We start from the raw sequence: 26,896 nt of genomic DNA, 5'->3' as shown, positions 1-26,896 counted from the left end.
CCGACCAGGGATCCAACCCATGCCCTCTTCAGTGGAAGCACGGAGTCTTAACCACTGGACTGCTGGGGAAATCTGAGATTACTCTTAACTAGTTGTAGCACCTTGAACTGCTTAAGAGACAATTCTCTGAAGGAATGAATGAAAACAGGCCACGCTCAGGATCATTAGTGCAGACACACATATTCTGTTCAAGGTGTTTTACCAAGACTATAAGGGATTATAAGGATGGGAACATTTTTAGGAGGAAAGGTGAGGAGAGAATTACCAAAAGGAAGAAGTGGAACCACACCAAAGCCAAAGAAGTGAGAGGAGAATCAGATGGGAACTCGGTGTGTTGAAAATAAGTGTTCTGAGTGGAAACTCCCCAAGGGCACAGGGACATATGCGCACTCGGGCACTCTGCTTTTCTGAGGATGCCAGTAATCCCGTCTTCTACCTTCTACAATGAAGAGAAATCAGGATTTGACCACAGTGTTGCCAGTACTGAAAGCGCACCCCAGCTCCTGTACTTCAGTGGACATCCCAGGAGCCCATTATGGCCAGAGACAGAGTCCATCTCAGCCAGTAGGCCTTGCCAAGAGGAGAGGGCCCTGGGCTCCCTTTTGGCTTAAAATATAGACCGGTGGCCCTCTATCTGAACTGAATCTGTTGTTCCAGAGAATGGGTTTGTCTTCATTCATTCATTCATTCATTCCAGATCCTTTACAGTAGTCCAGGACTCCCCAGAGACACTGCCCTCCTGAGCAGTTGAGTAAGATATTTGGTTCTTTCCCCCTCATTTCCAAGTTCCTGGGCGCTAGAAGGCTGTACTCACAGTCTAGTCGTATAGCCCGTGCGTGGCACTGAGTACATGCTTCTGAAAGGGAATCTAGATGAATGAGGTCAGACTATTCGACGGGTCTCCGATGGTTACTAGCTGGTGTGGGCACGGGTGCCCTTGAATTTCTATTATTTACGAAGAAAGAGTTTAAATGAAAACAACAACAACAACGACGACGAAAAAACAAAACACACACCAAAGTGGAAAACTTTAACCATCAGTACTGGGACTGGAGCTGCACAGGAGGACGCGGGCACACATACTGTACAGAACGAACATCACACATACACACCCCACTCACGCAGACATTCCTTCTTTCACGCTCCAGCTCGATCTTTTTACTCCTACTTCCCTTTGCCTCCTCTCCCGGATCAAGCATTAATCTGTGAGTCTCTGACCGCAAAAGAAAAAAAAAAAAGGTGGGTGGGGGGATCCCGAAGTAGCAGAGCGAGGGAGGAGGAGGTGGAGAAAGGCGGGGAGGAGGAGGAGCCCAGCGAACCAGAGTCAGAGGGACTGGTGGCTCCGGCGAGTGTGCAGCCCCGGGGGGAGACGGCGCTCCAGGCTGGGAACCCGTCATCCCGCCCACCGGCCCGGCGTCTTTGGCGCCCGCCCTGTGTCTTTGGCGCCCGCCCGCTCGCCGGCCCGCGCCCAGGGGCCTGCTACACCCGGAGCTGGGGCCGCCCCTCAGGGGCGCTTGGGCCAGGGGTGCCGCTCGGGGCGAGCCGGCCGCGCCGCCAGGCTGGTCCCCCGCGCCCGCGCCCGGGATGCCGTTCTACAGGCGCACAGTGGTACCCCAGCGCCTGTGCCCGCGCAACCCGCCGCAGCCGCTGACCGAGCTCCGCGACGTGAGCCACCTGGCCGCGCTCAGCCTGCTCCGGCAGCTCGCCGACCTCTGCGGCCACTCGTTGGCTCTGCTCGAGGACCTCGAGGGGCACCTGCTGGCCCTGGGGCGCCGTACCGACAGCCTGTTCCGCCGCACCGTGCACCTCCGCCGCCGCCTTCCCTGCCGCCTGCTCGGCCCGGAGGACGACGAGGAAGAGCTAGGTAAGCCGCGCCCGGGCGGCCCGCGGCCCCGCGTGCACCCCGCCTCTGGGGGCGCCAGCCCGCGCCCGCTCTGCGCCCACCCCTCCCCCGTCCTCCCCGCCCCTCCTCGGCCCTCCCCTCCCTTCCCCTCAGGGAACGAGGGGATCCCGTTTCCCAGATTCCACGCCCGCCGCACTCCAGCTGGAACTTCCTGCTCCTGGATCCGGTCGCGCCGTCCCGAGTGGCCATATGCCCTCGGGGTTCCCGGCTCTGGGGTTGGCGGCCGCCTTCTGGGGATCTTGGGGAAGAAGGCAGGGGGACCTGCGGGGGTCCCCGGGAGCTGCTGGGTCCGGACCCGCTTCGGCGCCGCCCCCAGGCCCGAGGCGTCCTAGCCTTCGCGGCGTCGGGAACCAAATGGCCGCGCCGCTGGCGTCTTTGCTCCAGTCTAGGAGCTCAGTCACTTAGGAAAGCGCGCCGGAGCCGCCGGCCACCTACGCGGCGGCAGGAGCCCTGGCGGCAGTGCCTACCGACTTTAAACCTGTGCAACTTCGCGCTGGAGTGTGATCGCGGCTCTCGCTCGAAGAAGTGTCTGAGAGCCCACCCGCCCGCTTCTCCCCGCGAGTTCGGAGCTGGTGCTCCAGGAGAGGCCGGAGGGTGTGGTGGGGAGGAGAGACTCTCCGCCTCCCAGCCGGCTTCTCTGACCCCTCACCCCTAGGGTCCGGCTGCACAGACTTGCTTGGGAGAACCGTTTAAAGCAACTGTCATCAGTTCTGTGATTCCTTTAGAAATCAGCCATGCCTGAGAAACCCAGTGGTGCTCTGGCTGAGCACGCAGGACTCGTGAGAGGGCAGGAGGGCAACGCGAGCCCTTGTGCTTTGCTACTTTGGACCCCAACACTTTGCATGGGGGATCCTCTCTCCATGGAAATGCTGTGATCCTTTAGAGTGTGGGACTTTTGGAGAAAGCAAGGGGATTGAATGTGCTGGAAATGTTGACCTCAGCTGGGGCATGCCAGGTACCAGGGCCAATTGGTGCCACCAGAAAGTTAGGGGAGAGAAAGAGCAGTGTGGACAGGAAGTTTCAGATGGAGGCAGAATATGGCTACTGACTGACTTGTGATTGCAGGCCTCCAGCTGCCTTGGGAAAGAAGTGTCTGAGTCAGCCCCTCTCCATTGCAGACCTCACCTCCCTCCTACGCCTTCCACAGAATAGGTGTCGTAGGCCCTGGCACCCCTCTTCCCCAAACTCTCTGACCTCTGTTGTTGATGGTGGAGGTCACTTGTGGAGAAAATGAACTGGGTCCTGTGGGGAAAGGAAGGTGGAAGACACAGTTGACTGCCAGATGGAATGTAGACATGGGACCAGAAATCTCTGCATGGCAGGGGAGCAGGAAAGCTGGGGCCTTAGGTCTGATTAGTTCTCAGTTAACAGAGAGGGTAGGAAGGTCATTGTTGATTTTTTTTTCTGAGGTCCCACTGACTACCAGGATTAGCCTAGGAGAAATTTGATAAGTCAGCTTGGGGAGTCATTTTCCAAATCCCCACACAGCTTGCAGAGAGCCACCTACTGAGTGCAGCAGGGTAAGTTAAGGACAGTGAGGAGGCTCTAGTTTTCCAATTTGTGCCTTTCTGTCCTTTCCATGTGAGGGAAGGAATGGCTTCACCAAGTTGCCTTGGGAAAGAGATGGCTTCATGCAGTGGAGAGCTCTTAAAGGAAGGGAGCAATTCTTAGGATAAATTGCATTGGGTTGGCTTCTTTGAAATTTGCAAGAGCTGGGAGAGTGGCTATCTCTCATCTTTGGTGTGGCTACTTGCCTTTGAGAGTGTACCTATCTGCAGGCTCAGGTACTGAGGTGCCTGCTGCGTAAATGGAACACAGCTACCTTAATTTGGCAAGAAGGTCTGGTTTTCCATTTTCTGGTCTAATGCCCTACCCTAGACTCCCCTTGAGGTTCCCACTGCACACTTTTCTCTTCAGGAGTTTTGATTGTGTAGCACTTAAATTAGGCCTTCTCAGCAATGATCTGAGCACAAGTGCCAAATGCAAAGGGAGCTGGGGCGCATAATCAGTACACCACCTGGCCACCCCCGTGTCGCTCAGGCATAAGCTTCAACAAGGTGTTCAAGCAGGTTGCATATTATATTTTGAACCCAATTAAAAATGCTTTTTTTTCCCCCACCATTGTCAAGGCTTGCTCTTTTCTTCCCTGTGTCTTTTCCTCCTAGCTCCTACTCCATTACTGACCATTTTGCTGGTGGTGGGCACTCCCAGTCAGCATTTTACCCTGTATATCCTCTATCTGGCTGGATTTCCCCCAGATTCTTGCTCTAGCTGTTTCTTTGGTCATGAGGGCAGGAAAGAACTGGGAAGGGAGGTTTGGAAGCAACATGGCCAGAGTGAATGACGCCTGACAGGCCAGCAGTTTGTAGCCTCCTGTGGGGACAGCTTAGCTGCCACCTCCGGGCTGAGTAATGACAAGTCAGACTGGCCCATAGACTTCAGGCTTGCAGAGACCAGACTGCAGTCTGGGCCGGGCAGGGAGGCAGCAGGGGGAGGACAGGGAGAGGAGAGGGAGAAAGACAGAGGAGGAGAAAGTTGATGCTAAAGGAGTCCAAGGTGTTCCTCTCCACAATCAGGGGTCGTGTCCCCACCATCTTCAAGGTTACAAGGGTGGGACTGGGCTGGGCTGGTTGCCTGGCAACACCCTCTTCTCCACTGAAGGCTGTTCTTCGGTAACTTGAACCCCTTTGAGACTGCCCCAGAAGCTCTTGTAACTGTTCTGGGGTGGGGGATGGGTGTTGGAAAAAGGAGAGGGTGTGTTACAGGACTGCACCAGGCTCCTCTGGTTGTGGATCTGTAGCTGTTGCCGCACCCTTGGCATAACCCTGCCTATAACTTGCGTTTTTCCTCGCATCTGGCTTTGAATGTGACCTGCTTTATTGCATTCGTGTCCTGGATTCTGTACCCTTCATCTCAAGAATGGCATGGTCAAAGCCAGTGGGAAATAGCTCCATTCCTGCCACCATATGCTGAGTCAATCCAAGCTTTCCAATTTCTCCCTCAAACATCTATTTAATGTTTGTAGGTGCTTAAATGATAATTACAAAAGCAATCAGGCCATTGGCCTGGGGGTATAATATCTCCTGTGCAAGCAAGGAAGTCACTGAAGCACTAGACAACTGCTAGGTATGTTTAATAACACTGGGGAGCTATCATGTTACACTAGCCCATGAACTTGCTGTGGGAAAGATGCTCTGTTCCTTCTTGCAGTGACTTTGGCTTGAATACAGCCAGTTGGGTAGATGGTGGAAACTCCCTCTTCACCTTTATGTGAAATTCCTGCCTCTTGATTTTCCAACTTTGTGGCAACTCTGGCTCCAAATCATAAAGGACAGCTGGTTTATCTATGTTTAAATCATAATTCCAGTGTGAGGGGAGACTGTTGTAAGTCTATATGGAAATGAAGAATGGAAACTGCACCTCTAGACTGCAGCCAGTTTATCAATAGATGAGGTATGGTAGACCCTGAACCTGACTGTCATGGCTACTGAGGAGGGGCCTGCCTGAGCTGGATGGAGCAGGAGGAGCTTGGAGGACTTGGAACAGGCACTCTACCAGGGCTCAGCTTTGTCTCTGTCCTACATGTCAGCCCCAGAAACTGTTGAGACAGTTGGCTTGACAGAGTGGGGAGGGGGAGCAAGCCCATTTTCTTTTAAATACCATGAAATTCCTGGTCTGCTTCATGGTATTTCCATGTGTTGAAAACATCTTCGCTGGAAATTTGGACACCGAAATGTCCACTAGAATTTCCTCTGCTTTAGAAACAAGAAATTTAATCTTCTCCTTTTTTAGATACATCAACAGCTAAAGCGATAAAAGCGTCAGGATGACGGAATAGTAGAGTAATAGGAGAGGATTTAAATTATAGCTCTTGGGCTCAATTTTGATCTTTATGGAGTTGATTAGGTGTCAGGAGGAGGGCAGTGAATTTGTATCATTTGTCCCTGTGCTTCTCTGGCTTGGGTGGAGTCAGTTTGTACTTTGTGACACCAAAAATTTGGTCATTAACCATTATGGGCACCATAATACTTGACTACTGAGGCCCAGAAAAAGGAAGGGACTTGTCCAAAGGCACCCAGCTGGATCAAGACCTTTAGCAGCCCTAAGTGCTGGAAAGATTATAGTGCCTCTCCATACCTAATTCCAAATGAAACAATATTAAACCTTCAAATAAAATTTTATTTTAAAAGATTACTCGAAGTTCTACCTGTATGTTGAAATTAAAATGGCTTTTTATTAGATTCTTTTATTCTCTCTCTCTTTTGTACTCCTGTTGTTGGTGCCCTAAGCATGGACTTAATCTGCCTCTTGCGGAATGTGGCACTGGCTAAGTCACACAGCAGGTCAGTGGCATGAGGCCTTGATCTAGAAGCCAGGGCTTCTGCCATCCAAGCCAGTGCTCTGCCCTCTTCAGGGATGCTAAGTTCAAAGTCGGCTGTTCATTGAGAGTCACTGCTGTGGCGTTTTTTCTAGCTGGAACTTGTTCAGGATAAGGAGTAACTACTGCTACCTTTGGGAACTGAGGGGTTCTCTAGAGAACAGGCCTCCTGGGGTTTCTGCAGTTGGGACTTGGGGGGTGAGATGGAGGTGGAGAGGAGGAAGGAAGGTCAACCTTGCATCATGTAGAGAATAGATGTGAGGCAAGAGGCTCCCTTGTTAAAACAGTCTCCTTTAAGCTTTCAGTAGAAATAGCCTTGGAAAAATAATCTTTAGTTGGGAAGGGGTGGCTGGGCTAGTGACACTGACAGTCTTCTGAAGGTCATCTTTCCATTGGATCTTTCCCTCACAATCCTTCTGTCATCTTTATACTTGCTATTCTCCCTAATAGCTTTTAATCCAACTGCGGACACATCTTATCGCACACCCACATCCTGACTATTTTCTGTTATTACAGCAGAGCCTGGTTGGCATTTCCAAAGGCACTTTTATTAAAAGCCAAGGGGAATGAGAAAGTAAAATTATTACCAAAAATGTGTTTAACATACGTGTTTCCGAAGTATGGATTTATTATTCTTCAAAGCTTAAGTAGCTTAACAGGCTTACTAGCTTTGCTGATCTATGTACCCTTTCTGAGGGACTCAGATCACCTTTTCCTCAGATCATTACTTTCTAACTTTGAAGAAAGGGCACAACTTTGGGTCCTGTCTCCTCCCTGCCCCCAACCCTTGTGCTGGGTTTTAGAGACCCACAGGTAAATAAGACCCAGTCTGTTCATTCGAAGAGCTCCCAGTCTGCAGGGGTTGATGCCATCTTGTTTCCCAGCACATCAGCACAGGGTGCCTGGGCATCCGGTCTTCTTCTCTAGGTGGGGGAAAGAAGATAACCAGAATATGGACCCCAGTTCACACCCCATAGGATTTTCCATTTAGTCTGGTCCGCGGTCCAAGGGTGGAATTTGGACTTTTAGAATTCCCTATGGTAAAAAAAACAAAAAACAAAAAAACAAAAAACCCAAACAATGATAGAGTGCTACTGTGAATTCAGCAATGCTTTTACATGAATTTGTAGGTTTAAAATTGATGACCTTCTCTTCATACATAGGTAAAATAGTGCTTATTCAGTAGATGAACAATGCTTGGTAGATCTGCAGACTCATGGAGTTCTTGTGATAACTCCTCCAGAGTTATCTAGATGGCCTTCTAGAGTCTTCTACCCTCTGTTGGGAAGCACTGGCTTAACCTTCCAGGTTCAAGCTTTCAGCTCTTCCCTGCTCCAAAGAATTCCATGATTTCACTCAGATAAGCCCTCACTGAAGTTTTCAAGTTAGAGTACACAGGATGGCAATGTCTTTTTCTCACTTTATTTATTTACTTTATTTCAGTTTTATTGAAATATAATTGACATACAGCACTGCATAATTTTAGGTGTACAGGATGATGATTTGACTTACATACATCATGTAATGATTATCACAATAAGTTTAGTGAACGTCCATCATCTCGTATAGATACAAAATTAAAGAAAAAGAAAAAAAAATTTTTCCTTGCGATGAGAGCTCTTAGGATGTACTCTCTTAACAACTTTCATAAATAACACACAGCAGTGTTCATTATATTTATCATGTTGTACCTTACAACTCTAGTACTTACTTATCATATAACTGGAAGTTTGTACCTTTTGACCACCTTCAGCCAGTTCCCCCTCCCCTCGCCCCAACCTCTCTGGTAACCACAAATCTGATCTCTTTTTCTGTGAGTTTATTTGTATGTTTTTGGAAGTATAATTGACCTACAGCACTATGTTAGTTCCTGGTGCACAATATAGTGATTCCATATTTCTATACCTTACAAATTGAGCACCATGATAAGTCTAGTTACCATCTGTCATCACACAAAGATATCACATTATTATTGACCATATTTCCCACACTCTACACTTTATCCGCACAATACTCCTTTATTTTGTAACTGGAAGTTTGTACCTCTTAATCTCCCTCACTTATTTCACTCATCCCTCCCACCCCCTCCCCTCTGGCAACCACCTGTTTTTTCTCTATATCTATGATGCTGTTTCTGTTTTGTTATGTTTGTTCACTTGTTTTGTTTTTTAGATTCCACATATAAGTATAATCATATGGTATTTGTCTTCCTCTGTATGACTTATTTTACTAAGCATAAAACCCTCTAGGTCCATCTGTGTCACAAATGGCAAGGTTTCATTCTTTTTTATGGCTGAGTAATATTCCATTGTATCTATACACCACATCTTCTTTACCCATTCATCTTTTGATGGCACTTAGGTTGCTTCTATATCTTGGCTATTGTGAATAATGCTGCAGTGAACACAGGGGTGCATGTATGTTTTCGAATTAGCGTTTTCATTTTCTTTGGAGAAATACACAGAAGTGGAATTGCTAGATTGTATGGTAGTTCTATTTTTAATGTTTTGAGGAACCTCCATAGGATGGCAAAAACTTAATGGACGAGGCTACATTAATAATGCCACAAATAGGAGATGTGTGGATTGTGTTTGCACAAGTAGGCTTGCACCAAGATGCTTTGTATGTGAGGCAGTGGGTCTAATTGTGTACAAACCATTAGGCTCAGTCCTTAACTTGGGAGATTTGAGCAATCTCTGTCCATCCCTCCTCCCTTCCTGCCCTCCCTCCCTCTCTCTCTTTCTAAAATGTAAGCGGCTCAATAGAAAGTAAACATCCTTAGGGCAGAGATTTTATCTCTTTTTACTGCCTATCTCCAGTCCCTAAAATAGTGCTTGGCACTTAATAAATACCTATTAAGTTCAGTTCCTCCCTTCTTTCTAACCACCACACATTTATTGAGCACCTGACTCTGGGCCTGGCCCTGTGCTAGCCTCTGAGGATATAGAGCCAAGCTAGAATGCAGCCCCATGGTCCAGCGGGGAGAGCCTGGAATCATCGTACTGCCATGGAGGCAAGCCTGGGGCAGGGGGTGGGGGTCATCGGAAGGCAGAAGAAGCTCACCTAGTTCAGCTCAGAGGCTTGGAAAAGCTTCGGGGAGGATGTGGTGTCTGAGTTCTGAAGGATGATCTGGAGCTGGACAATTGAAGAAGAAGGGGGAGGGAATTCCTGGCTCAGAAGGTAGCCTGTGCTAAGCCCTGGATATGTGAGAGGGCTAGTGTGGCGGAGGAACTAACTCAAGTGATTCAGGAGGAGAGGGTGCAAGGCACCTCCTGACTCAGAGTGAGCCCTCAGGGTGGAGGTCGGGTGGGGGAGCTCTAACATCCTGTTTGCTCACCAAGGAGCTGGATACTGGAGAGCCTTAGGAAGGTCCAAATGAAGCTATAATAGGAACTGCAGATTTTCTTGATCTACGTTCAGGTTTTCATTATCCTTGGGCAGATGAGACCTGGGCGACCTTGGCTCCTCCCTGCTTTGCAGAGCCAAGTCCTAGGTCTCCCTAAGATGTCCAGGCCAGGAGGCACTCCACGCCACAGTGAGATAGAAAGAGGGAGAGAAAGCAAGAATCTACCTGCCTGTATGTCCCGGGCTGTGTGGATCCAGTTGCATTCCAGAGCGAAATATATTATTCATGCCCCTGCCTTTTTGTGAGTGGGGACATTTGAGGTTTGACTGTATGTTTTATTTTATTTTATTTTTTCTTTCTAAATAGCATAGATTCTTAAGAATGGTCTGTAATTCATCTAGGGGAAAATCAGAAAAATATTTTTTTCCCTTGGAAAACGGACTCAAAGAGGAGATGAGTTTTAAAAATGATTCAGCTGTTTTTAAGTGGAATCATTTGCTTCTGAGAACAGTGTAATTAACTGCCTGGCAATTTATAGTCTGATTCCCAGTATCTGTGAAGTAGTCAAACTCATATTGTTCTTCCCAACCATCAGGCCCTGAGGGGAGTGAGGTCTACTTTACCAGAAAGCCTTGGGCGCTCTCCGCTCTAGCAGGAGGCCATGCATCACAGCTGTCAGCAATTCCAGTGGTGTTGTTGTATGCTCTTTTCCCCCCTTGACCCAGTAATTCCATTTCCAAGACCTTATGCTAAAGAAATGATCAGATATTGTGGGGAAAATGTTTGCAGATCCTCACTGCATCTTTTGGTTATTTATACTAACCCCCAAATGAAAACAACTTATTCAGTAATATGGGTGTAGTTCTATAAATGTTGACAGGTCTATGTGTGGTACAAATCTAGGCAACTAAGAAAAATCGTGCTCGAAACAAATATATGAGGATATGTGGAAATGTGTGAAATAATGCTAAGTGAAAAATCAGGGTATTAAATTGCATGTATGATATTATCCAAAATAAAGCACATACATAAAAAAGAAGCTGGAGGGGTATGTGCCAAAATGTTAACATGCGTTGTTATCTCAGGGTGATAACAATGATAGCAAACGATAACAAAGATAGCAGTGGTTTCTTTATGAGATTATGGGAGCGGGTGTTTTTTCTTTTCTTGTACCTTTGTGTATTTTTCAAAATTTCCTAAATGAACATGTATTACTTTTAATAAACAGAAAAACCAAACAATGAATGACATATTAAGGAAAAGGATCTTGGGATTTGGAAGCAGCACCTGTGGGTTTAATTCTGACTTGCCCAACACTTATAAGCTGATTTGGGTGTCTCAGAACCACACTCCCTCATCTTTAAAAGGGGGTTAATGCTCCCCAGTTCAGAAGGTTGTCGTGAGGATCCAGAATAATGTATGGAAAATGCCGGGCCCATATGCCACAATCCTGCTTATGATCACTAAATACTAAGATGATGAAATTCCACAAAACCTTTTGAAATCCCTGGATGGGGATACTGTCAAGATGAAGTTATAATGTTTCCTTAACAGCTCCGAATTGCAGCCATTCTTCCGTTTTGCAGAATATGTAAAGAATGCCTGCCTGTGTGCCCACGGAGGAGCCACGGCTGTGGGTTCATCTCTCCCAATCCGAGGATTTTCCTTTCCTTTGACTCCTCCCTTCATTCTCCCCCACTGACATCTGTTCACTGCCTCACCAACCAAGGGGGCAAATTCTTTGGAACTGAAGCCGAGGCACCACCGAGAGTTCTGGTTGATCTGAGATGTTTATTGTCACAGAATATGTGGTGCTGGCTGACCACGAGGACCCGCCAGGTTGGGACGCCAAGGAGGGGCTTTAATGAAGCAGCAGAGGATGGACCCAGGTCGCACAGCTAGGCAGCATCCCCTGCCTTGGGGCAGAGCCCTTGTCCAAATGTCCTGCCTGCTCTCTGGTCACCTCTTCCCTTGGGATGGCTTCATGGCTTCTGGCTTGGCTCACCAGTTTTACAGAACCAGCTTGGTTTATGGGTGAAGAAGCACCTTCTCACAAAACTTCTGGGGCCTAAGGATGCTTCAGTGACGCATTTGGCAGCTTGCCTGAGGGTCTGTCTCTCACCAGCATGGATTTGGAGCCAGTAAGCCCTAATCTTACAACCAGGCAGCCTCAAGGTCATGGGCACACCTTGGTAGTGTCTACAGCATGCCCAGACCACCAAGCAATTCAGTCATCTCCCTGAGTAGAATCCTTCACTCTGCTTGTCTGGTTGCATTTTTTATTTTTAAAATTAGAGTAAAAAATATAGACCCTGGCTGCAAATCTGAATTACTTGGAGAGCTTAAAAACATTACTAATGCTGTGGCCCCACCCCATACCAATAAAACCAGAATTTCTGGGGGATGAGGCCCAGGAACCAGGATTTTTAAAAGACCCCCAGGTGATTCTAATGTGCAGGCGTGGGTGAGAACCACTGTTGTGGTATAGACGGTTAAAGCTGGAAGAGACCGTCCAGAGTTTGAAAAATTATAATGTATTTGTGGATAATGAACATGAACTATAATACAGGCTTAGATTAAAGTAAGTGACAAAATATGACCTCATGGATGAGCTCATAGCAGTAATAATACCAAGTTAGATAATACACTTAAAAATTTTTTTAATAATGCATTTTATTTAACCCAGTATATCCAAAATAGTATCATTTCAGTATGCAATCGATATTAAAATGATTAATGAGGTATTTTACATTATTTTCTCTTTTGTACTAGGTCTTCAAAATTCAATGTGAATTTTACACTTACAGCACATCTCAGTTTGGTCTAACTACCTTTCAAATGCTCCATAGCGCTATGTGGACAGTGGCTTCCATATTGGACAGCACCATTCTAGGGCATGGCCTTGTAGGCCAACTGGTCTTCTGTATGATAAAGTATATTATTTTTTTAAAACTGGATAATACACTTTTTAAATTTTACAAGAGAACAGAGGAAATTAGAAAGATGAAGCCATTAATTTTATTAATAAAAAGAATAAATATATGTTAAGGTAAAGTTAAATGTCTTTTTGTTTTGTTTTGTTTTGTTTTACATCTTTATTGGAGTAAAATTGCTTTACAATGGTGTGTTAGTTTCTGCTTTATAACAAAGTGAATCAGTTATACATATACATATGTTCCCATATCTCTCCCTCCGTCTCACCCTCCCTATCCCACCCCTCCAGGCGGTCACAAAGCACTGAGCTGATCTCCCTGTGCTATGCGGCTGCTTCCCACTAGCTATCTACCTTACGTTTGGTAGTGTATATATGTCCATGCCTCTCTCACGCTTTTATTTTACATTTTTTGGTTATAACACGTCATCAACAACCACTGACGTTTTAGACGAGAACAGTACTTTTGTTTTCTTATGTTGTAGTTATTTAATATCACTGTTGACGTTACTGGGTTGGATCCCTACATCAAATCAACCTCAACTTACCTGTCTTTGCAAAAGAATATTAAGATTCCAGTATGCACAGGGTTGTTGGAGTACAGGGAAGAGGAAGGAAACTTCCACTTTGTAATAGTTAGTGTTCCAAATTAGGCTATGCCAGAAATCATAAATAGAAGTTGAAATGGTTGCCTCTGAATCAACATCTAGATTGGACTTAGTGCTTTCCTCAGTTCTCTTACGTGGCACACCGTTTCATGCAGGTAGATTATTACGTTAATGACAGTGCATAATAGTGAGAACAACTGTATAGGTTGTTGTGTTCAGTATTTTTAAACCCATATCTGTTATACTTCAACAAATGCAGTTTAGAAGAAAAAGTATTTCTCTTTTTATCCTCTCCATGATACCAATAGAAATAGAGTTTTAGAATGTGAATCTAGGCCAGCAGCTGCCCAGAGAAAGGAAGAGGACTGGTCTAAAGGCATCTCCAGGGTCGGTGGTTGCACTGACTTCGAGCACAGAACCTCTCCTGTGGCTATTTTGGAGTCCTGAGGCATCCACTTAGGTGACCCTATCATCAGCTCCTGAGAAATGCTGGGACGAGGGTGACAAGGGAGAGGAGAAAACTTTGGGAGGCCACTTTTAGTATCCCCTCTCCCTGCTGTGATCAGAGGGAAGAGATACTAAAGGCAACCCTTCTAGTTTGTGTCCCCAGCAACAGCTGATGCGGAGGATAACAAACAAGGCATCAAGAAGAGGCAGCAGCATCTTCAGAGGAATCTGGTTAAGAAGGCTGAGAAGTGTGTTTTGAGGAAGAGTTGCACTCAGAATGGTGCAAATTAAACAAAAAGTTTATGAAAAAGTTTGGGAAGAGTCCAGCTCCCAGGAAACTTTGCTCTTAGGAGAGACTCATGTCTTGAGGCTTCTGGATAGCTAAGTCTCACTGTATTCCAATTTCTAACCTGTTTTACCTCTTGGAATAATGCGTTACATAAGTTTACTCCCCATTGTGAAATAGCACAGTGAAATCTTTTCCCCCATAATTCCAAATTAATGAAAATGGTAGATTTAGGAAACAAATGTTAGTGACTCGCACAGAGGCTTTACATTTTTTGCCTGTAGTTTCAAAACTATCTGCTGCACGTGGGGAGGAGGTGGGGGGAGGAAGATCCAGTGAAGGTGAGGACTCCTTCCATTCCAGTTAGCATGTATTGAACTCCTGTTAGATGCCAGTGGGAGCTGGTAGTATATATGGCAAATAGGTGTCCCCTCCAAGAAGAGGGATGGCAAAAAAGGTACCTCCTCTGGATAGAGCAATGAGGAAAACCCACTCCTTTTGGTGGAACCGTTAGACAAAGGCACATTCTTTGAGCATAGCAATTAGAAATAGTCACTTGTTTTGGTCATAACTATTTAAAAATAGAGCATCCTCTGGGTGGACCAATTTTGACATAATCATTAAAGTCCACATGCAGTCAGACAGGGCATTGGGCTTGGCTGAATTTTGTCCCCAACTTGAGACCCCTTGGCAGGGTGCCCTTGTAGGAATACAACTTGCAGAAGAGTACAGGTGGTCCTATGGTGCCCGGGGCCAGGCCAGGCACCAGGCATACAGATGTATATAAGAGCTAGACCTTGTTCTTAAGAAATGTATAGACTCCCCCTCCTAACCCCCATCCTCTTTAACTCACCCCATCTGCTGCCAGCTCCACCCATGCTGCCTTCTGCCTGGCAGAGCTTCTCTTTATGGTGACAAAACGTCTACCCTCCAGATGCATGGGCTGCTGTCTGCTGTTAGCGGGGGCTGTGCTGCTCCTGCCTGAGGCTCCAGGCTAAACATCTATTATCTATGATGAACAACTAGGGCTAATTGTTCGTTGTGAGGGCTTGTTGCTTCTAGGTTCTAGATGGGAAAATATAGACAGCATTTCTTCAACATCTGTTTTAAAACTTGGCTGTGTTCTGTTTAAATGTGCTTTGAAATGGTGAGTTTAGGCAGAACTGAGCTATCTTTTGCCTTTAATTTTCTTATTCTTTAATAAAGGAAAGCAGTTTATCTCTAATCTGGTGATTTAGAGCTGGCTTCAAGGGCTAATTCCTACCTAGCTCATTGTATTAAGATTGTGCCAGGCCCTGTGCCAGGTATTGGCGACACTGAATTCATAAGACCTACCTTTTGCCCTTGAGTCTTGATATTTAGTTGGGAGGACAGTGTGGAGGGAGATAACCTCACTGCAGACTGCTGGGTCTTAGGTGAAAAGCATAGAGCACAGAGGCAAGGAAAGCTTCCATAGCCTTTTTCTCTCTTGTCTTCCTGAAAACTGCTATTCATCCATCCATCCAGACATTCCCTCATCTTTACAGCCTCCTCCGACTCTCTCTGCTATACTCCTGCTGTGCTTTGTTCACTTTTGAGACCCTTGGTTCCTCCATGTGGCCCAGCTTGGGAGAAGATCGTTGAGGCAGAGACTGCCAACTATGTACTGAACCTTCTTGAGTTCATTTTTATTTCCTTTCTTTTACCACCTCTTGAAAGTAACATGACCCTCTTCTGTGAAACTTGGAAGAACAGCCTGGCCATTCCTGGCCCCAAGATGAACTGTAAGCTAGAAGTTAGCATTCTCTCCCGAGAAGAGTGAAAGCCTGTTTTAAAGGTTGTGGGGCTTTGGAAATAAGGTAGAACTACTGCAGCCTTCAGATCCTGATAAGTTCAGATGAGTTTGAACGGTTTCCTCCATCCCAAGGGACATCAGAGTTATATTAGGTGTTTGTGGGCTAGGGACAGGCGTTTAGAGGTAGAAAGAAGCCCTGGTTATGAACCTGGCTAATTTTGCTCATTTTGCCAAGGGATAATGCCCAATTTCAGTATTTGCTAATGGGGTAATTTCAGTGTTGAGCCTTTTTTCTCTTTGTCAGGAGGATCAAATGAAATCCCATATGGAAAAGACTTTGTAAACAAAAACCCACCCCCAAATTGTTATGTATTGTCATCCTTGAGAACAAAGACAGTGGCTGACTCATCCCTTTTTCCCCAGCATCTAGTTTGGAAGTAGGCACACTGCAAATGTTTGTTGAATGACTAAGTGGCCTAGTAGGAGATAGGTGTTTGTATTTCTTTTCTTTTTTTTCTAGGACTCTACCTTTAATACCAATAATAATAATAACTTTAATGATAACTTACCTAATTATAAAAATAATACATATTTGATGCAGAAAACTTGGAAGTATAGAAAGCACAAAGAAAAAAGCAACAAAACAAAAATCCTTCTTGGTATCAACCAGATATAATAATTGGCTACATTCTGATGAATATTCTTCTAATATTTTTCCTTATGAATGTTTCATTTCTGTTTTGTAAGAAGAAGTTATTGTAATGCATCCATCCTTTAATAGCCCTTTTCAAATTAGTGTATCATTTAAGAATGTTTATATCATGTAAATCATATATCTGCTAAGGGGTTAACATCCAGAATATATAAAGAACTCCCCATAACTCATCAAAGAAACCAAAACCTGTTTGTATTTCTTTAAACCTTTCCATATTATCTAATAAATCTGCTGTATTAATGCTTACCCTTACCTGTTTTGTAGTTTCTGCCATTACCAACACTGTGAAGCCTACAATCAGGATGTACCGCTGCCAAATCGACAGTGGTGCCTAGGCTATGATCTTTTTCTTAAGCGTTTAGGTCTCCCACCAGACTCCTCAAGGGTGGGGGTTGTGTTCCCCCAGTGCCTTGGTATCCAGTAAGCGCTATATACATCTTTGCTGGCTAACAAACAGGGAGAGCTAGTAGCATGTTTTTGCACTTCTATTTGGCTAATCATATCAGTTCCAGATGTCAGAAAGTGACAGATGTCACAGCTAGATTACCGCACCTTACTTTTGCACTGAGGTGATCCCGTCTTTTTTAAAATGAAAGAACCTTTGGACAAAAATAGCCATGGCGTTTATTATTATTGTTAAGAGCTTACTATGTGCCTGGCAATATGTGAATCATCAACTCATTTATTCCTCACAACGATTCCATGATAGTTACCATTATTATCCCCATTTTTCTGGATGAAGAAACAGGCTCAGAGAAGAGGAAATAATTTGATTAAGAGTTGTGGAGTAAGTTGAGAATCCAGAATTGGAACCCTTATGCATGTTCTCAGTCACAGTGAATGGGGAGTGGACTGTACTGAAAGTGAGGAGTAGGGAGGGAAAGTATTTCTACCACCATCAGGGAAGAGCCTAGGTTGGGGTAAGATCAGTTGGGGGACTTTCTAGTGGGACCCAGGAGATTCAGCAGAACTATATTTGGTAGGACTAAAAAGAGAATTAAAATTCGGGGGGTGAGACAGGAAGAGAAAACAGGATATTGAATTTTTTTCCTGTGAAATTAGCTAGCATTTTTGCATTTCTTTCTAATTTATGAAGCACTTTTACGTATGTTGTCTCATACAGTCCTCATGACAGCCCTGTGAGTTATTACTCCTATTTAAGAAATGAAAAAAAAAATAGATCCAGAGGCATTATAACAGACTTGCCCATGGGGGCAAGTGGGAAGGTTATGAAGACCAGTAAACCATTCATTCATTCAATAAACATTAATTGAGCATCTACTATGTACCAGGCACCGTTTTTGATGCTAGAGATACAGCAGTGAACAAGACAGACAAAATTCTTTGTCCTCGTGGAGCTTACAAGGTAGATAAACTATGATTTATTTCTTTTCAATTATCCTCTGTCATGTAATAGATATTGCTTTATTTTTTTTAAGAATTTTTTTGGAAGTGGACCATTTTTAAAAAGTCTTTATTGAATTTGTTACAATATTGCTTCTGATTTATGTTTTGGTTTTTTGGCCCCGAGCCATGTGGGATCTTAGCTTCCTGACCAGGGATCGAACCCGTACCCCCTGCATTGGAAGGCAAAGTCTTCATATCCCCTGCATTAGAAGGCAAAGTCTTAACTGCTGGACCACCAGAGAAGTCCCTTTGCTGTGCTTTAGAATCATCTGGCACATTTTGAAAAAAACACTGATGCCTGGGCCCCACTCCAGACCAATTAAATCAAAATCTCTGGGAGTTGAAGCCCAGGCATCGGATGTGTGTGCATGTGTGTGTATGAGTGTTTTAAACCTGCTCCAGAGGGTTTTCGTGTGCAGTCAAGCATGAGAAGCACTGGTTTAGAGCAGTCTCAACCTTGGCTTCTCATTAGAATCACCTTGGGGACTTAAAAATATATACACCAATGTCTGGACCTCACCTCTGGGGTGAATTAAATTAGAATCTCAGTGGTCATGTCCAGACATTTTAATTTAATTTAATTTAATTTTATTATTGAGGTATAGTTGATTTACAATAGTGTGTTAGTTTCAGGTGTACAGCACAGTGATTCAGTTACATATGTGTGTGTATATATAAATATATGTATAACATATATATGTTACATGTGTGTATGTATTCAATTACATATGTATATATACATAGCTATATAAAACCGGGCAACACAGATGGGCATACAAGGGCAGGATCAGAGGGGAGGACTCAACGGCATCTGACTGTGAAAGTCAACCAGAGGGAAGAAGAAACAAAGATGTGTGCCTTGCAGATCAAAAGCACCCAGGGACAGCAGAAAGTGAGCTAGAGGAAGGCAGCCTACCAGTTGACCTAGATCTCTTTGCACATATAATTGGTCTGTGCTGGCAGAAGAAAGATGATAATGCTAGCTGTTGAGAGGCAACATAGTTAGCATAGTGGTTAAGTGCAGGGACCCTGAGACCACCCTCCTGGGGTGGTCTCACTCTGAGCCCTCACTCTGCCATTTGCTTTCTTTATGACCCTAGGTAAGTAGCCTGACATCTCTTTGCATTAGTTTCCCAAGCTGTAAATTGGGGATCCTTATAATAATACCTACTTCATAGGCCTGTCGTGAAGCTTACAAGCTTGGCACATAGTAAATATTTTTACACAAACATTATAAAGAATGATTTTGAGTAAGTGTCCAGCACCCTACTTGTATTTGCTCCCTAATCTTTACTTTGCATGAAGTAGGCACTATTTCCCCAGTCTTATAGATGAAGAAACCAAGGCACAAAGATGTTGTCACTTGTAAAGAAATGACCTAGTTAGTAAGTCATAGAGCCAGGATATGACCCCAGGGGAATTGATTCCTTAGCACCCACTCAACCACAGGACTATATTGAGTAGTGACACAAGCCTTTATCTCCATTTGATGCCCACTGATAAAAGCTGGGCCCGGGGCTTCCCTAGTGGTGCAGTGGTTGAGAGTCCACCTGCCGATGCAGGGGACACGGGTTCATGCCCCAGTCCAGGAAGATCCCACATGCCGCGGGGCGGCTGGGCCCGTGAGCCATGGCCGCTGAGCCTGTGCGTCCGGAGCCTGTGCTCCGCAAAGGGAGAGGCCACAACAGTGAGAGGCCCGCGTACTACAAAAAAAAAAAAAAGCTGGGCCCAGAGGATGCTGAAAAGAATGAAAACCTGGTCCTGTCTAGAAGAGTTTACACTGTAGTTGGGGACAGCAGACATATGTATAAGAAGATAACCATAAAAGGTGCACCATGCCCTGGTGCCAAGGGACCTCAGAGAGTAGCCAGTGATAGCTTTGTCATGATGCCTGGCTTTGGATTGTGTCCTTGACAGGCACAAGGAGGGACAGAGGGAGCTGTATGAGCAAAGGCAATGAGGTAAGGCTATGGATAGCATTTGGGGGGGCTAGGGAAGGCACCTTTTCTCCTCTACCACATTGTAGGGAATCCGTGGGAAGCCCCTCAAACTCAGTGCCAAGGTCAGGGGGTGCCTAGTGCTACTGGGCTTCCTTCTGGGGATATCATGGAAGCAGACAGTGCAGAAGCATATAAACTCAGGATGTCACAGGGACAGGCCATAAGAAGACCATCCAGTCCAAACCTTTCATAGCCAGATGGGGAAACTGAGGCCCAGAAAGGTAAAAGGATCAACTGCAGCAAGCCAGCAGAAAACTGTGCTTGGCTTTGTCAGGCTGATATTTCTGCCATGCAGTGATGCATAACCATGCCTGGGCTGTTTACTGGAGACAGCATTCAGTAGCACCCAAGTCTACTCCTCTAGTACCTAGAAGTTGTTTTCACAACTTGCTTCCACTGGGAATTTGGGTTTAACAGATACACACTACTGTATATAAAATAGATAAACAACAAGAACGTACTGTATTCTTTCATTAGAGAAACGCAAATCAAAACTACAATGAGATATCATCTCACACCGGTCAGAATGGCCATCATCAAAAAATCTAGAAACAATAAATGCTGGGGAGGGTGTGGAGAAAAGGGAACACTCTTGCACTGCTGGTGGGAATGTGAATTGGTACAGCCACTATGGAGAACAGTATGGAGGTTCCTTAAAAAACTACAAATAGAACTACCATATGACCCAGCAATCCCACTATTGGGCATATACCCTGAGAAAACCAAAATTCAAAAAGAGTCATGTACCAAAATGTCCATTGCAGCTCTATTTACAATAGCCCGGAGATGGAAACAACCTAAGTGTCCATCATCAGATGAATGGATAAAGAAGATGTGGCACATATATACAATGGAATATTACACAGCCATAAAAAGAAATGAAATTGAGCTATTTGTAGTGAGGTGGATGGACCTAGAGTCTGTCATACAGACTGAAGTAAGTCAGAAAGAGAAAGACAAATACCATATGCTAACACATATATATGGAATCTAATAAAAGAAAAAAAAAGGTCATGAAGAACCTAGGGGTAAGATAGGAATAAAGACACAGACCTACTAGAGAATGGACTTGAGGATATGGGGAAGGGGAAGGGGAAGCTGTGACAAAGGAGAGAGTGGCATGGACATATATACACTACCAAACGTAAAATAGATTGCTAGTGGGAAACAGCCGCATAGCACAGGGAGATCAACTGGGTGCTTTGTGACCACCTAGAGGGATGGTATAGGGAGGGTGGGAGGGAGGGAGACGCAAAAGGGAAGAGATATGGGAACATATGTATATGTATAACTGATTCATTTTGTTATAAAGCAGAAACTAACACACCATTGTAAAGCAATTATACTCCAATAAAGATGTAAAAAAAAAAAAAGAACGTACTGTATAGCACAGGGAACTATATTCAGTATCTTGTAATAACCTATAATGGAAAAGAATCTGAAAAATAATATATATATATATATATCTGAATCACTTTGTTGTACACCTGAAACGTTGTAAATCAACTATACTTCGATTAAAAAAAAAAACAAAGAAATTCACACTATTACCAAAAAACAAGAACTTGCTTTCAAGTTTTCTGCTTCATTTAATTTCCTGTACTGTCATAGATTAAGACTTGAATGTGAGGCTTGGCAGACCTACCAGGGAGGCAACACAGGGCAAGTTGAGAGGAAAACAGGGCAGGGACCTAATGTGAGAGTCACCCTCTAGGACTCGTTGCAGTTCTTAATCTTTTTTCAGAATATTATTTTTAAATGCATTAGATAAAATAGATAGACTTACAAAGGAAAACAATTGTACTGAAATACAGTTATAAAATATTTTTTAAAATTGCGATATGGTAATATATGTGCTTCTTTGAACACATTTTAAATGACAAGATCTAACAGCAGGTCTCATAATTAATGTAATTTTGAATGAGTGTAAGTGAAATTTCAAGATTCCTGCAGCAACTGTAGCATGATATGCAAAGCTCTGTGATTTCTACTACTGATAAAGTCACGGATACTGCTCACACTTCTGTGGTATGTTGTCTACACTCATCATTTCAATTAGAGGGTAGTGGAAATAAAGAGGTAATTTTTTCACAGACCTCCTGAACTCTCTTCATGTAACTCTTGGGGGTCTGTGGACTCCAGGTTAAGAATCCATTCCCTGAGGCAAAGCGGATGCTGGAGAACCAACCCAGTGTGGGGTCTTAATCCTGCTCTAGGAATTGACTTGGAGGAGAGACTTGACCACCTGGAAACTACATTCAAGTTTGCATGTGTATGTGAACACATACGTGGGTGGTTTTCATTAGTGCTACTCTCCAGATAGTTCTGGCTCTCCTTCTTCTGGGTACATGGCAGGACTGCACCTCCTCAGCCCCTTCTGGTTAGGTGTGGCCATGTGACTTGCTTGGGCCAGTGAAATATGTCACTCTCTGGCTCCAAAACCTCTTGTGGCTCTTCATCATACTCGGAATAGATTCCACATTCCTTACCATGAGCTGCAAGGCTATCTGTCCTGCCATCCTCTCTGACCTCGGCTCCCACCACTTTCACCCTGACCACCCTGGCCAGCTGCACTGGCCTCATTACTGTTCCTCACCGAACTCATTCATGCCTCAGGATCCTTGCGCTTGCTGTTCCTTCCGGCTGGAACACTCATCCTGCAAGTCTTAGTGTGACTGGCTCATTTTTGACCTTTAGAACTCACCTTCCCTGTTAACACCTTTTTTTGAATAACAGCTTTATTGAGATATAATTCACATACCATATGATTCCCCCATTTAAAGTGTACAATTCAGTGACTTTCAGTATATTCACGGAGTTGTACCACCACCACCACAATCAATTTTAGAACATTTTCATTACCCCCCAAAGAAACCATTCTTCCCTTAGCTGTCACCTCCCAATTCCCTATCCCCGCCCGCCTCCAGCTCCTGGTAACCACTAATCTACTTTCTGTTTTTATAGATTTATCTATTCTGGACATTTCATATAAATGGAATCATACAACATGTGACCTTTTGTGTCTGGCTTCTATCACTTAGCTTGATGTTTTCAAGGCTCATCTGTGTCATAGCATGTATCCGTGCTTCATTCCTTTTTATGGCAGAACAATGCATTGTATGGCTATTGTATGGCTATACCACAGTTTGTTTATATACTCACGTTGAAGGACATTTGGGTTATTTCTATCTTTTCGTTATCATGAATAATGCTGCTGTGAATATTCATGTTCAAAATTTTGCATAAACACGTACTTTCATTTCTCTTGGGGATGAACCTAGGAGTGGAATTGCTGGGTCTTGTGGTAACTCTATGTTTAGCATTTGAAGGACCTGCCATACTGTTTTTCACAAAGGATACACCATTTTACATTTCCACCAGCAATGTACCAGGGTTCTAATTTCTGTACATCCTTGCTATTTCCCTACATCCAATTTCTCCACATCCTTGTTATTTTCCATGGTTATTTTTTATTGTAGCCATCCTAGTGGGTGTGATTGATATCTCATCATGGTTTTGATTTGCATTTCCCTAATGACTAATGATGTTGAGCACCTTTTCATGTGCTTAGTGGCCATTGTATAACTTTTTGGAGAAATGTCTATTCACGGCTTTTGCCCATTTTTGAATTGGGTTGTTTGTTATTTTGTTTTGGAGTTGTAGTTATCTCTTCTGGGTATTAATCCCTTATCTGACATATGATTTATAAATATTTTCTCCCATTCTGTGCGTTGCCTTTTAAATTTTCTTGATAGTGTCTGTTTATGCAAAATTGTTTTAAAAGTTTGGTGACATGCAATTTATCTATTTTTTCTTTAGTTGCTCATCCTTTTGATGTCACATATAAGAAATTATTGTCTAATCCAAAGGTATTCAGATTTACATTTATATTTCCTTCTAAGAGTTTTATAGATGGGCTCTTACATTTAGGTCTTTGATCCATTTTGAGTTAGTTTTTGTATATGGTGTGAGGAGGTAATTGTCCAATTTCATTCTTTTGCATGTGGATATCCAGTTGTCCCAGGATCTTTTGTTGAAGAGACTATTCTTTCCTCATTGAATGGCATTGGCACTCTTGTCAGAAACCAATTGACCGTAGATGTACAGGTGTATTTCTGGACTGTAAATTCTATTCCATTGATCTATGTGTGTGTCCTTATGCCAGTAACACACTTTTGATTACTATATCTTTGTAGTAAATTTTGAAATTGGGAAGTGTTATTCCTCCAGCTTTGTTTTTCATTTTCAAGATTGTTTTGGCTCTTCCCGGTCCCTTGGATTTCCACATTAATTTTAAGATCAGTTGGTCCATTTCTGCAAGACTGATTAATTTTTGCACAGCTCTTTACTATTTGTCAAGGATGTCCACATTCATTTACTCCCTCAACAAATATTGACTGAGCACCTGCCACATGCAAGGCACCATGTCAGGTGCTTGGGGACACCATGGTGAGCAAAGACAGCCATAGCCCTTGCCTTCAGGGCCCTAAGGATCTAGTGGAAGAGGCATACATTAATCAAATAATCACCAAAATAAATTGAAAGTGACTAACAGAAAGAATTGACCTAGTATCGGGAGAGCAAGGAAATCTTTCCTGGATAAATAAATGATTGGGAAGGTGCCTGGAGCTGGAGGGGGTTTGGGAAGAGTTTTCCAGGCAGCAAGAACACCGTGTCTGAAGGCTCTGTGGCAGGAGGGAGCATGGTGCGTTCAAGGAACTGTAAGGGAGTGAGGATGCTGAGGCACAAGGGAATAAGAGAAAGAGCAGCATTAGATGAGGGAGAGCTGCATGAAGATGACCAGTCCCACGGGATCTTGTGGGCTGTTTGGAAGAAGTCCTAAGATTTTATCCTGAGAACAACATGAAGCCACTGAAGCAGAGAAGTAACATGATCTGGTTTTGATTTCAAAATGCTCCCTCTGGATGCTGTGCAGAGGACGGACTGGAGGGGGTTGGGCAAAGAGCAGAGCCAGTGAGGGGGGTATTACTGTAGTCCGAGAGAGAAGTGATGGGGTTTTGCCGAGGGTGGCAATGGTGACTCTGGAGAGGAAGTGGACAGATTCACATGTGCAAAAGTAAATTAGGAGGTTTTAGAGACAGCATTCAGTTAGGGAGGCAACAGGATTTCTGGCCTAGGTGACAGTGTTGGGAGGGGTGGTCTGCATCAAGATAAAGAACACTGGAGCGTGGGCAGCTTCAGGGAAGGGGGGATCAGTGTTATTGAGTTTGAGGTCCCTTGCAGACATCATTGTTATTTGATCCTCACTCTAAATCATCCTTATGAGGAAAGTATAAAACTCTTGTCCTCATTTTGCAGATGAAGAAACTGAGTACCAGGGAAGTTATCATGGCTTGCCCGATGCTGGGCAGCCAGTAAGTGGCAAAGCCAGATCAGAATCCCATTACTCTAAGAACAACCCGCTGCTCTTTCTTTTCTCTGACTTCAGAGCTGACTCAGTAGAAAGGTCCGTCCCAAATATTTTCAAATAATCAGAGAAAATCAATGCTACGACTTCTCCCCCGACTGCCCCCACCACCACACCACGTGTTTCCCAAACCTCAAAGCCTACACTCCCAAGGAATCCTTGGCCTCCTTTCTACAAACTTTCATCTCCACAAGCCCCCTCCAGGAGCGTTTAGAACTCCCAAGTTCCTGATTCCTTGACTCCGATTTGCTGTCCATGTACAGAGAGCTGTACTGCCTCATTTACCAGTGACAGTCATCCTGTCCAGAAGACTTCCTGCTTCTCTGCTTTCTTATACTGGTCCCAGAGGTGTCCAGTGGACTCTGTGGTTGTAGATAAGGGTCCTCTGTCAGTTGTCAATATATGGAAAGCTGAAATGCTGAGATATTGAGCCAGAAATTAAATGACCAGAAAATTAGCAATGATGACAAGTCAAGGTGTACTCAATTTTTTTGTCATGTCAAGTAGAGGAGTGTGAGAAGAAGGAATTGAACAAGTGGCAGGAATTGGGGTGGAATGAGAAACTAGGAGAAAAGAAAATAAATACGTACATAAATTCAAGGAGTAGGAGGAAGACAAAATAAAGTGGTTAAAGGCATAGGTTGTGGAGGAGACATCCTAGTTTCAAATCAGGGCTCTGACATTTACTAGCTGCATGATCATAGGCAAGTTACTTAATGTCTCTAAGTGGAGATAAAATAGTCCTAACTTTATGGGGTTTGTGTAAGGATTATGGAGAGAGCATGCCTGTGATGTACTTGCCACAGTGCCTGGCATGTGAAAAGCACTAGATAACTGTCAGCCGTTATTTTGATGGTACAAGCCTTTCCTCATTTCTCCCGCCTCTGCTTCCCCTAGCTGCTCCCAGGCAGGTTCACTGTGGCCAACTTGGTTCACCATACCAGCCCCTGAGCCAGTCCTGGGTGACGCAGGGAATATCCCATCAGCTTCAGCAGACCCAGGAGCTGGAGAACCTGTAACAACAACTGGGGTCCTGCATTGGTCCTTGGGCATTCTTGCTGCCAATTTGTTGTAAGATCGGGTACCTCCAAGAGTGGCCCTTGGAGATCCATGTTGCCTCTAAGTTGTTTCCTCTTCCCCTCCTCTCCTTCCCCCAACCCTGCCACCCCTACCATGTTGATTCCTACTCCCAAATTCTGCGCAGTCACCCTACTTTGTACTCCAGTCCTGGCCCACCAGCCCACCCCAACTGGACCAAGGTCCTGTCCTCTATCCTGGTCTAGGTACAGATTGCCTGACTGCTGAGCAATCTGCCTGCTTGACTTACTTCATCCATGTGATGCCCCTGCCTGAGGTATATGTAACCAAGTCTGTTCATGGTACCCTCTGAGCATTGTGCCCACTCAGCCAGCTCCCCTGTCCTTCGAGGACAATTATTGAGAGAACCTTTGGGGTCCCAGATTTCTTTAGGAATCAGATGAAGCCATAATGCTTTCCCCAGAAATATACATGACTTCAATGTATCAGTCAGGATAGGCTAAGTTATGATGAAGTAACAGACAGTATAAAATCCTCACTTATGGGAACTATGCAAGGTGGATCCAGGGGAGAGGGCTCTGTTCATCATAGTCACAGTGATCCAGGCTGGTGGAGGTTCCATTTTGGCTTTTTG

The 26,896-nt window shown here is 44.6% G+C and overlaps 1 protein-coding gene across 1 annotated transcript in view; it reads left to right on the top strand.

The window, feature by feature from the left end:
* Positions 1-1,551: 1,551 nt before the first annotated feature.
* Positions 1,552-26,896, top strand: part of LOC132417799 (NHS-like protein 2) — a 123,779-nt gene continuing 98,434 nt past the window's right edge. The window contains exon 1 of the mRNA XM_060001594.1: positions 1,552-1,864. Within this exon, the coding sequence (XP_059857577.1) occupies positions 1,585-1,864 (280 nt within the window). The 5' untranslated portion in view covers positions 1,552-1,584. The remainder of the gene's footprint in view (positions 1,865-26,896) is intronic.

Source organism: Delphinus delphis, chromosome X (assembly GCF_949987515.2).
Source record: "Delphinus delphis chromosome X, mDelDel1.2, whole genome shotgun sequence".
Taxonomy (NCBI): domain Eukaryota; kingdom Metazoa; phylum Chordata; class Mammalia; order Artiodactyla; family Delphinidae; genus Delphinus; species Delphinus delphis.
The sequence above is the reverse complement of the archived record's forward strand: the minus strand, read 5'-3'. Positions and strand labels throughout refer to the sequence as shown.